Raw genomic sequence first — 12545 nt, 5'->3', positions numbered from 1 at the left:
CTTTCTGTCCCAATCTCCTGTTTTTCTCTGGGAGTCTCCTTAGCTCCCAGCTGCCTGCCTCCCTAGCTCCCTGCCCTGGAAGCCTTTTAGCTTCCTGTGTCCCCGCTAATTTTCCGAGGCAGCTGGCTCAGTCTCCTGGGCAGGTCTATAATCAGCTACACTGTCACAGCTGTGCTGTCGTCCCGGGCAGCCTGCAGAGGGCTACAGCCCACGGTGTGCAGCCTGTGGCAAGCCTCTGCCACCCAGTCTGCTACACAACTGAACTGCAATAATTCATTCTGGTTTCGATTATGAAGTCCTCTGCAACCCACACCTACACAAACCACAGAAAATGACTAAGTCTGGCACATAGGTTAGAAATAAAAATATAAATATTGAACTGTCATTTCTAAGAATCTCCTCTGGAATTAAAACTATATTGTAGAATATATAACCAGGAGGGGTAGTTATCCACTCTGCATTAGGTTGTTATTGCCACTAATTTATTGTGTTATTTTCTAGAAGGAAAAAGGGCAGATTTTCCTTTTTCCAGGAAAAAGGGGTAAATTTCTATATAGTCTAAACTCCAAATGTTGAATGAAATATTGAATATCAACTAAAATATAAGAACACACACACACAAACTATCACTGCATGAGCATAAATTAATCCTTTCCCCCAAGGTTTTGGAAAAGGATGTGGGATCAAGATCAGAGCCACTGTTAGGATATCTTTCAAATCATAGGATTGTAGGAAAGTAGGGCTGTAAGGGACTTCATAAAGTCATCTAGTCCAGCCCCCTGTTTAAGGCAGGATCAATATTGATCAAAACATCCAAGCCAAGTGCCTGTTCAAACTGCTCTTGAAAATTTCCAAGGAAGGAGATTCCACAACTTCTTTAGGTTCGTCTGCCATGCCTTGTTGTAATTTAATTGAGGTATTAATTTAATACCTCCTCTGAACTAGATATTGAGCATTGATGACTAGTCATTGAGTAGGATGATCTAACCAGTTATTTATCACCTTACCGTACTTTCATCTAGTCTGTATTTCTCTAGTTTGTTAATGAGAACATTGAGAGACGTTGTCAAAAGCCTTGCTGAAATCAAGGTATATCACATCCACTGTGCTCCCCGCAATTCACAGAATCTGTCATCTTATCATAGAAGGAAATCAAATTGGTCAGGCATGACTTGCTCTTGGTGAATCCATAGGGGCTGTTGCTGATCACCTTTTTCTCCTCCAGGTGTTTCACAACAGATTCCTTGAGGGCCTACTCCAGGATCTTTCCAAGTATTGAAGCCACATGCAACATCTTTTACTAGGTGTAGCAAGTTCAGGCCCCCAGAGTGGCTACAGTGCCCTCTGGTGGCCACATGGCCCCTTCCCCACTGCAGCTCTGTGGGTATCTTCCCTTTTCTCTTTCCTTCCATGCCTTCATGTAATTAGTTAATTTGTAAAATGGGAGACTTCCCCAGGGTCCCATAGTTAGCACTCATCTGTCTGCCAGCCAGTAGATCCCTCCTGGACCCTGCTGGTCCCAGTCCTGCCCCTCAAGCACTGGCCCACTGATGCCTCCAAGGGCACCTGTTGCCTTAAGGGCTATTTGTGGCCTCCTTCTGCCCCTGTAGCCATGCCCCTGCCTTGCAGATATTACCAGTTATCACTTCAGGCCTCCTTGGGCTTCCATACCTTTGTTGAGGCTTCTGCCTTCCCAACTTCAGCCCCTTTTATCTGGCTGGGCCCCTCTCAGCCTAGGTCCACTGTGCTGAACCTGGCTTCTAAGCTCCAGCCCCTGTTTTACCCCTGCTCAGGCTGTGGGCCCCTGGCCTGGGTCTCATCCCACCTGGTCTGTGGGCCCCTGACCCCTCAAGCTTTGCCCTTCTCCACTTTCTGCCTGCCTGGTCTTGAACTCCAGCCCCTGGCAAGGCTCTAAAACTGCGCACTCCCCTCGCCACTGTGGCTTAAGCCACAGTGTGTCCCTCCGGCACCCTCCTGTGGTCTCCACATCACTTCTTATAGCCACATCAGGTCCATCGGTATAAACTAGAACATAAACATGAGCTCACTGGTTGTAAATAAACTACCCTCAAACTGAGTCTTACTTCCCTGCAAGCTCTAAGTTCCTTAATGTTAGTTCCAAGAGTATCTCAGGTATCAGTCAGTTGGTCATTCTCCTGTAGCCATCTTGCTGCAGAACTCTTCTTGCTACTGGCAGGGACAGACTACTTTCCCTGGCTTAGGACCTGGGTTTAAATGCCTCCTAAGCCTTGCCCCTTCCAGTCAGGTGACTCCCCAGCCACCCACAGGAGTTTCCAATTAGGGTCTGATGGCTAGTTTTTCATCTTCCCCCATACTCTGGCCTCTGCCCCAGTTCTTGGGTCTCCGCTGTCTTGGAGGACAGTACTAGATTTTAGGAGTGTGTGAAGCGGGCCCTATTCGATTCCGATTTGGTGCAAATCAGGGACAGTGATTCGATTTGTTGATTCGGATCACTGTCCCCGATTCAATTTGGCCAATTCCAAATCTGAACATTTGATGCCAATTCAGAGAATCAGAAATTCAGACACAGACACAGCTTTAAATGTTTTTCCTATATACCTCGAGGTACCAGAGCGGCTTGTGAACGGTGTGATGCTGGGGTGCACGGAGCGTCCCACAGGAGTGTGGGGGGGCCCTCTACATGCTCAGCAGCGGATCAGGAAATGGACCAGAAGTACTTCCAGTCCACTTCTGGGTCCGTTGGGGAGTGTGTGGGGGGTCCCCCCTGTGCCCCCCCAGCCTCAGCATTTGCCCATGCAGGGATCCCAGGTGCCCCTCCAGACCTAGGAGGCACCAGTCACTGAGCCAGGGGGGGCCCCCACCATGCTTCATGGTGGACCCAGAAGTTGACCGGAAGCGCTTCTGGCCCACTTCCGCATCTGCTGCCAAGCGCACTGGGGAGCCCCCCACACTTCTCTGGGACACTCCATGTGCCCCAGCATCACAGCATTTACAAGCCGCCTGCTGCCTAGATGTATGTAGAAAAAGATTCAGGGATTTGGACATAGACACAGCTTTAAATGTCTTTTGCCATGAGGGCAGGAAATGCTGGGAAATGAAGTCCACTGCTGGCCAGATCCGGCCCATGGGCTGGACTTTACCCACTCCTGCTCTATATCTTGTGCAGAGGTTCTTTCCTATCCAATGAGCTGGAACTTAGTTGAGCTTGGATTAAATTTTCCAAGATCTCAATGAGCAGAGAGGTGATTAGCAATATTAGTCTCAAGTTAGGCAGAAGGTAATAAAGGGTGGCACCTAAGGGTGCTTATACACATACTCAAATGTGTTCTAATTAGAACACATCAAAGCAGACTCAATTAAGCACATCTTCTCTGTGTTCTAATAATAACACTCTAGCATTGCCACAGCATCATGTGTATAAGCCCATGCGGGTTTAAAAATGGCCACTGAAGGGGATTTAACTAAAGCTCGTCAAATGAGCTTTACTTAAACCATCCTGTGGCCATTTTTAAATGTGTGCGGGCTTAATCCATGTGATGCTGCAGCATTTTAATTGGTGCAGCTCTCCATATACCTCTCTAATTAAAATGCCCCACTCCCACCCTGAAGCACGTGTGTAGGCACCCGGAGAGGGTAATTCAAGGGCAGGCAAATATGGCCCATGGGACCATGGGACCAGTCTACCAGGCCATTCTATCCAGCCCACAGGGCCCCTAAAAAAATTAGAAAATTTTTATCTGCCCATGGCTGCCTGCCTAAGGTGCCAGGGGCAGCAGGATTCACCAGCCGCAGCAGCAAGGCCTGCCTGGCCCCATTCCACCCACAGCCCCTAAACAAAAGCCTCTGCCTAAAAGAGGCTTCTGGCCTGGGGTTGTTCCCCCACCTGCCCTCCATCAAGGAGTCCAAACTCAGCTAAGAATGGGGAGAGGGGAGGACCGCTGGTGACCGCCCCAGTCTTTGGGGCAGGGCTGGCTCCTGCTGCATCCTGCAGTCCTGGCCATTCAGCCAGGAACTGCATGATGCCAGAGTGGCAGGCAGGTGGGCAGGGGCGGGGGGGGGTGGAGAAGAAGTGACAGCAGGTGGGAAGGTGGAGAATTGGTGGTAGGAGTGGTGGCAGGTGGTGGGGGAAGGAGTGGCAGCAAGCAGACAGTCAGGAGTGCAGTGACAGCTGGGTGGGAATGAGTGGCCCACGCCAGTTCCCTGGGGCCGAGGCTGGTGGGAGCCCAGGGTGGGGCAGCAGAAGTGTGGAGTGCAGGCTGGCAGAGGCTCTATGAAGCCAGATCGGGCTATGCCAGCAGGAAGAGGGGGGAGCTGGCCCAGCTCCATAGAGCCCCTGACAGCCTGGGCTCCGTGCTCCTGCCACCCCACCCTGGGCCCCCACCATCTGTGGCCTCAGGGCACTGGCACAGGCCCCACATTCTTGCCTAGCTGTCACTGCATTCCCACCCTTCCGCTCACTGTCACTCCCCCTCCCCCCCGCCTACTGCCACTGCCACTGTCATTCCCCCACCTTCCCGCCCACAGCTATCACTTCTCCCCGCCTACCTGCCTGCTGCTCTGGCACCACACTGTTCCCGGCTGCTTGATCAGGACTGCAGGACACAGTAAGTGCCAGCCCAGCCCAGCTGGCCCCCATGATTCCCGCTGGCTCCGTGAGGTGCCAGCCAGGCCGATCTGATTCCTGCAGTATTCTGTGGTCCTGATCATGTGACCGGGAACCACATGGTGCTGGAGCAGTGGGCAGGGGGGTAGCAGAGGTGGTAGGTGGGAAGGTAAGGAAGTGGCAGCAGAAGGGCAGCAGTGGCAGGTGGGGGGGGGAAGTGGCAGCAAGTGGGCAGGCGGGAGCACAGGGCCCACACCGGTGCCCAGGGACCAGAGGCGGCAGAAGCGTGGAGCCCAGGCTGGCAGGGGCTCTGCCTGTTGTGGGCTGTCAACACCCAAAGCCTCACTGCCTGCTGCTGCTGCAGGCAGATGCTGTGGGCAATGAGGGAAAGGGTGTGTGTGGGCAGACCGATTCAGAGGCAGGGTCCCACACGCACACCCCACCATCCACATGTACCAACACCCCCCCTTGCACTGCCATACACCCCCCATGCACACCCAACACCCCCCACACACCTTACAAACCCATACCCTACATACCCACACACACCCCCACATGCTCTCCCACCCCACATACACACACCCCCACAACCCCCAAACCCCACACCCACCCACAAATCACACACCCACACTCCATCCCCCACACCCCACATACCCACATACATACATCCACAGCCCCCAACAAACCTATATCCACCTACCCATACCCTCACACCCCTCCACACACATCTCCACAAGAGTAAGAGTAAGACTTCATTTTAAGCTATTATAGAATCACTTCTATGTACACTATGCGCACACATGTAAATCAGGACAAAAATATTTTTTGAAATCAAATTAATCAATGTTGTAGTAGATGTTTGATTTTTTAGAATATAAGGAATACTTCTGGGGGCAAGGGGAGGGACTTCCGATGGCAAAGGTCAGGGGCTAGGGGGTGGGACTTCCAGTCCCAAGATGGCAACCAGGGGGTGGGGCTCCTGTCAAAGGGCGGGGCTACCCATGCAGCCTTTGACCACTTGCCAAAACTCATTAAGTGGCCCTCCAGCCAAAATAATTGCCTGCCCCTGGATTAACTGGTTAAGAGAGATATGAGCTTTCATAGGTAACAAAATACTTTGTCAGATGCTTCATCAGAAGATTGCAATGCTCAACACAGCCTTCAGCTTCAACAGGAATACCCATATAACACTTCTAAAGGGGAGTTACACTATTAGTTTATGAACAGGAAACTAGGCTTATGTTTAGTGGAACTAGCAAAGCATTTTTAACACTAACTCCTGCTCAGCACTCTTCACTCCCTCAAGTTTTATCATGAGTGAACTGAACTCCAGACTGAATTCAAGCTAAACATATCAGATTATCAATGGAGTGCCACAAGGAAGGTGTGAGGGTGCTCATGTTTTCTTAGTGTTCATGTCCTTGCAATTTGTCATTTGCACATATCAGTGCTTCTGTGAATTAGGGGCACACTGATATGGCTTGAAGCCAATGAGTGACTTAATACTCAGAGAAAGTTCTGATTCACAAAACAGAGACACACTGCAGAGCCATATTCAGGTGCTGATATGCCAATAAACATGACATTTTTTACTTCAGGAGCACTTTGAAGAAAACTTGCTAATTGTCGCAGAGCACCTAGTTGCCCTGCTCCTAAAGAGGAAAAAACTTCTAGGGAAGGAGTCCTAGCAGTGAGGGATGAGCCCAGCTGTTGGTTGCCAGGACAACCAGAGGTCAGCTGACCAGAAGGGGCAGGGCCTGGCTCCCTTATAAACGCTGGGGGCTGGGGCAAGAGGCATTCCCCTGCCAGCAGCCAAGGAGGAAGGAGCTCCCTGTCAAGGAAGAGAGGAGAAGCCTGATGAAGGAAGAGTGTCTGACACGGCTGCGAGATGAAGAATCCCTGGGTAAGCTTGAATGTTGTTATGGCCAAGCGGCTTCCATTTAAGTTATAGCCGGAGGGCTTGTGTTTGTGACTGGTGGTTTGGGTGAGGCTATTAGGGGTTGGAGGAGGCCTCATAGGGGACCCACAGCAGTGTGGGGACCCCAGCGCCAGTAAGGGCACAGCATTGTGGCAAAGCCCTAGAGAAGGGGGCAGCATTGTGGCAAATCCCTAGAGAAAGGGGCAGCATTGTTAAGAAGGCCCAGAGAAGAGGGCACATAGTGAGATAGGGCCAGGGAGAGCCCTAACACCGGAGAGGGCATGTATCCAAGGAACGAAGGCCCAGAGAGGACAAGGAGGGGCCAGATTGTAATAAGGCTAGGACATAACATCTATTGCATCGGTGAGGCGTGGGCTGTGGTGTATGGGAGGTAACAGAGCCACAGATAGCACCCCCCTGGCATTGGGACAGTAAAAGGGCAGCTTCCTGCTAATTAACATCAATTAATCAATTAACAGCAAGGTGTGGCAGGCGAGAAGGCAGGTGGTTGCCCCAAGAACAGGTGGGCGGGCCACGGAGATCGGCCCAAGTAGGCCCCCTATTACACTAATATATGCAATTTCTTGCAAACTTACCACAGGAGTAGTGTGTTAAAGAGATCAGATAAATGTCAAATTTGATACAACAGTGCCAGAGAAAAAAATGGAGGTGGGAATATGCTGTGGTACGCAACAGAGTAGAGAAACACATACTGAAATGATATATTAGGGGCACACTGATATGGCTTGAAGCCAATGAGTGACTTAATACTCAGAGAAAGTATTACTTGCTATACTTAAGATATATTGATGACATCTTCATCATTTGGACTGAAAACCTACAATCTCTGAGTTCCATCAGAAATTCAACAATCACCATCCCCCCATCCAACTTTCTCTAGAATACTCCAGCACCAGCATCTCCTTTTTAGACACGATGATCAGTATCCAGAATGATAAAATATAGACCACGTTATACAAGAAACCCACAGACCAACATACATATCTGCACAGAACCAGCAATCACCCTAAACACACCAAAAACGCTGTGATATACAGCCATTTGAAAGAGCCACCTGGATACCACGTGAAGAACTGCTGCAGTACAGAAGAAACCCCCACACAAATCGCACACTGCTAGTTATGACGTATCACCCCTCCCTTGAACCTGTACAAAAAATCCTCAAAAAATTGCAACCCATACTAGACAGAGACCCTATTCTTAAAAAGATCTTCCCAGAGCCACCCATCCTAGCCTTCAAACAAGCACCAAACCTTGCCAACCTCATTACCAGAAGCAAACTTCCTCAAGCCCAGAACACATCAAAAGGATCCAGACCATGCCAGGACAAGAAATGCAAAACCTGCCAACACATCTCCACCACCCCCACTATTATTACACCCCACAACAGGGCCATCAGCATCCCTGGATCTTACAGCTGCACCTCCAGAAATGTAATATATTTCATCCAATGCACCAAATGCCCTGATGGAAAATACGTAGGGAGACCAAACAACAACTGCGCACCAGAATGAATGCACACCAGAAATCTATTAAAGACAGAAATACCCAATTACCGGTGTGGGCACATTTCTCACGGGAGGGCCACTCTCTCTCCAATCTCTCAGTCCTGATCCTCAAGGGAAATTTACACAACACTTCCCAGAGACGAGCCTACGAACTCCATTTCATCAACCTCCTGGATACTAGAGATCATGGACTAAATATAGACATTGGATTTATGACACATTATAATCTGCCTGGCAACTGACTCCCCAGCCCAGCCTCTGGCTTCTTTACTTTTCATTCCATCCAGGAAGAGCACACACCAACTGCTGAAACTTCCTTAGCCTGACGAAGGGTTTTTGAACCCGAAAGCTTGCTTAATAACTATTCTCCAACTATTTGGGTTGGTCTAATAAAAGATATCAAATTCACCCAAGGAACCTTGTCTGCCTGAAACAACCACTGCATATGAAATTTAGGCAATTATAGTGAGCTACCTTAAATGGCATTCTAAGTATGTAATGACACCAAAAATAAAGATGGAACAAAAATCTGCAATACAGAGCTTCTTTTCCAAAGACAATCAAGTGAGAGCTGATTTTTCCAATCAGAAGGCAAAATGCACTCTCTGGAAGGGGTAGTACCCAGCATTCAATTGCAAGCCTGAAATATGTTTCATGAACCATTCTTAAATGTGTGTATTCCATCAGTCTCACATTAAGGAACCAAGATCAAGAATGAGAGTCTTGCATAGAAAGTCACTTTACAGAAATTATAATATTACTATCATCAGAATAATTAAAGAAACTGTAATTACAGCTGATCTAAAGTTTTTCAGGTTTCAAAAAAGACTAATTAAATTTCACTAAAAGATTAATAAATGGATTTGTGAATTTTTTTGTCCTTTTAAACCAGCTATATTACTAATAAAATTAACAACGAGCTTCTATAGTACTTAAAATCATACATTTTAGTGAAATTGATATGAAATATTACACAGTTAATTTTACAGATTAATGTGCAAGGAGTCATGCAAACCAACTCATCACATTAGTGTAACTTTTTACATCTTGTTATCAAAGGAAGGAAAAGATGCACCTTTAAACTCTGTACAGCAAACTGCAACCATTGAATTTTGTGTATGTAGAAGACAATAAGCAAGTACAGCTGTCTTTTTAATTGGTAGTAGGAAAATTATAGGCAATATCAGAAAAAAAGATTTTGCTAATCTCATTTAACTTTCATTCGGCCACAGGGTAACTTAAATGACTTACCTTGAAGTAGAGCAGCAATTTGGAGTGATTGCTGAGATGGATGTTCTTTAAGAATATCTAAAACTGTTCTACCTAAACTGTCCTTTATGTAGGTATCAATTCCTGAAAGAGAAAATTATTGTGTTCTATTGAAAGCAAAGCAGTTAAACCCAAGTATTGCAAGCTATAAATGTAGTACACGAAGCTCAACTGTCTTGTAAATTGGTTACAGGCAGTTTTACAAGTATAACGGAACAAACCACTCTGCTACAGGTAAGTTTCAGCACTGCTTTCTGGTACGCAAATCAACACATTGTTCTAATATTTCTAGGCACAATTAGATTGTAATCCTCTCCAAATTGATCTTATTCACTTGGGATTTAGGTAGCTAGTGCATTGCACCTGTGCCCTTTTTTTGGAAGCAATGCTGAAAAAGCTATTAACTTTAGAACTTCAGGTCAGCATGTGCCAAAGTCACGCAACAGACTGAAATACTCATGTGCAGCATGACTAAGGTTGAACTAGCAGCCAGACAATTTCAAGGTAGAATGTTGCTATAGTAATTGGGTGGCTCAAGTAACTGTGTTATGGCTACTGAAAGTCAGTGATAGTCATAACCTGTGAGTTTGAACTCTGTCCTTGGTATGTCAGATAAAGTGTATTGTACATGTTTCTTGCTCTTTCCAGAGTATCATTTTTTTAAAGTTTTGCAGTGAAACCAAAATTTCTAGGTTCAAAAGTACAGTAAAATCCATGTACAGGCTGTGATTTTACTTAAGATATTAATAATGTCACAGAAATTAACACTGATTAAACAGAGGAAAATTAAAGACTAGGAGACAATTATAGGAATGTTATTCATGACTCAATAAGTTTACTCATTCAATAATGAAAATGAATGTGATCAAAGGAAAGCAAGTCAGTGGGCCATCTGATCAGTGGGTTTGGATATACAGCTTCCCTCAAATGAATTGCTAATAAAATGTTTACATTTTTATAAGTTTTATGGGGACGAGTTATGAAATATAGGTCGTTAAAACAATTACTGTATTTACTCAAATGTAAAACAAGGTTTTTCCCGCCCAATCAGCATGGGAAAAAAGCTCCTCATCTTACACTCACATACAAGGAAATCTCATTAAATACAATGCCACTAAACTGCTGCCAAAAGCAGCATGTGCTCAGTAATGGAAACCAACTATGAAGTTGATTAAATGCAGCCAACATTGAGCATGACTATAAAATACATGGCCCATATTGGGCAAACATACTGATGGAAACCCTTTCTTTTTTTATTTCTTTTTCTTTTTGTGTGGGACCCTTGAAAAAAATGGGCAGTGCTCCCCCAGAAGAAAATGAGCACCAGGCCTGGAGGTACTGCAATACCAGGCTGGGATTCAGAGAAGCCAGAGAAAGCTCCAACACCCTCCCCTGGTGCCAAAAATACTGATGGAAACCTACCACATTCATATTTATGAAAATTCTTCATGTACCAGGTCAAATTAGCCAGATCAGTTTCAAAACCTTTGAGTCATTCAAAAGCCTTATTACTGTCAAGTATCCTTCACCCCAGATTTTTCAACCTGAGGCTTCAGATACTTACAAATCCTTTAGCAGGATGAAAACCTACCCTTTTTTTAAAGGAAAAAAATTGTTACCAAAGACCCATCACATGCTTGCCAAGTTTTTAATCAATTAAGGAATCATCCCCTCTTATTTTAAACTAACACCCACTTCCTTCACTTCCATACTTTTCTTGTTATAGCCAACAACATGACGGGATGCAGAGGTTAGAGAGATGTTTCCCGTGCACAGTCCCATCTTCCAGAATGATGCCTTCAGGCCAAGGTATGAGCCATAATCTGAGAGATAATGTCCCCTTGGAGATATCTGAGTTCAACAATCTGTTCCCATCTGTAAGGCAGGATCTGGGAAATTTTCCCTGCTAGCAGATGATGGAGGACCTCTCCTTGCCCCCAACCTGTAAGCCTAAATTTAGCAGGGATACTTCTGGAGTGTCTAAGATGCACTTTCTCTCTCCCCTGTGTATATGAGCTAATATATAATACGTCTTGTTCATTGGGGACATCTAAGACCATAAAATAATTACTTTGATTTACCTAAACTTCCTTGCCATGAGGTGCCAGTGTTCTTAGGAAGCCAGTGTTCTTGGGACAACACCACAATTGAGGGATGCTGAATGTAAAAAAAGGTTTTAACCTAACCATATAATTCCTTTTGTCTCCTTGTCTCCTACCCACTTTGAAGGGTGAAGAACCTATCTTAGGATCTACCATATACCTGGACAAGTGATCACTTCCTACCCTTGAAGTAGAAGAGCCAGCTTACTGCACAAAAAGACTGCCCTTGTCAACTGAACACCAGCATGTGACTAGAAACTTTCAGAGCACCTTGTGGTCTGTTCCATGTTCAACTTTGTTCTCTAGAAGTTGGCAAACCTTTAATATGTAAGGATAATGTCATCAAAATGTCTCAGCATACATACCATCTCTGTCTGTTGGCAACCTAAGCATCTGGGCTGGAACAGAAGACTGAAGAGAAAAGGCACTTTTTGAAATGAAGGACATTTCTTAGTCTAAAAAAACAAATATAATGTAATTAGGTTTACCTGTTTCTAGCAAAATATGTACTACATCCACCTTTCCAAATAAAGCAGCTTCATGTAGCGCACTTCCCTTTTCTGTCTGGAAAAGAGCATTATGAGAGCATTAAAACCGTAAAATAAAATACCAAGGAATCCTTTCAAAAACAATATATTTGGATAAAGAATATTGACTTCTTGCTCTCTTTTATCTTAATTAAAACCAATGACTGGGCAAGAACAATTCCCAATAATATTTATTTAAATAATCCATTGCTTCAAGGTTAAAACACAAAGAAATGGAGGCACTCTTATTGAAAAAATAGCTAACAACCAAACATAAGATACAGTATATGTAGGCCCTGATCCTCCAGTTCTGTCTTACATAAAATCCCTAGTGAAGACAATGAATAAAATTGAATAAAATTTGCAGCACCGGCAATAAAAAGTAGAGAAAGCAAATAGATCTCTGTTTTAGGATTTTCTACTGCTGCTCATCATAAAAGTCATCGTGTTCCTTTCATGTAAAATTTATAGCAATAGTAAAACCTCTAATGAACTTTCTGGAACCTTTGGCTCCTTTCCCTTTTGAGGTAAAAACTTGGGGTTTGTTTTAGTTTTCCTTCCTTGTGCTTTATTTTGATTATTTAGTTAAGGGGTTATTTTGTTTCAGTTTTGCTT

General features: G+C 45.4%; 1 protein-coding gene across 1 annotated transcript in view; it reads right to left on the bottom strand.

Moving 5' to 3' along the window:
• LOC102373566 (ankyrin repeat and sterile alpha motif domain-containing protein 1B) overlaps window positions 1-12545 on the bottom strand; it is a 628604-nt gene that overhangs the window by 467193 nt on the left and 148866 nt on the right. The window contains exons 5-6 of the mRNA XM_025204190.1: window positions 11892-11967; window positions 9284-9385 (exon numbers count right to left, since the gene is read on the bottom strand). Of these exons, the coding sequence (XP_025059975.1) occupies window positions 9284-9385; window positions 11892-11967 (178 nt within the window). The remainder of the gene's footprint in view (window positions 1-9283; window positions 9386-11891; window positions 11968-12545) is intronic.

The sequence above is a fragment of the Alligator sinensis genome, unplaced genomic scaffold (genome assembly GCF_000455745.1).
Source record: "Alligator sinensis unplaced genomic scaffold, ASM45574v1 scaffold154_1, whole genome shotgun sequence".
In the NCBI taxonomy this organism is placed as follows: Eukaryota; Metazoa; Chordata; order Crocodylia; family Alligatoridae; genus Alligator; species Alligator sinensis.
This window is presented reverse-complemented; position numbering and strand designations above follow the sequence as displayed.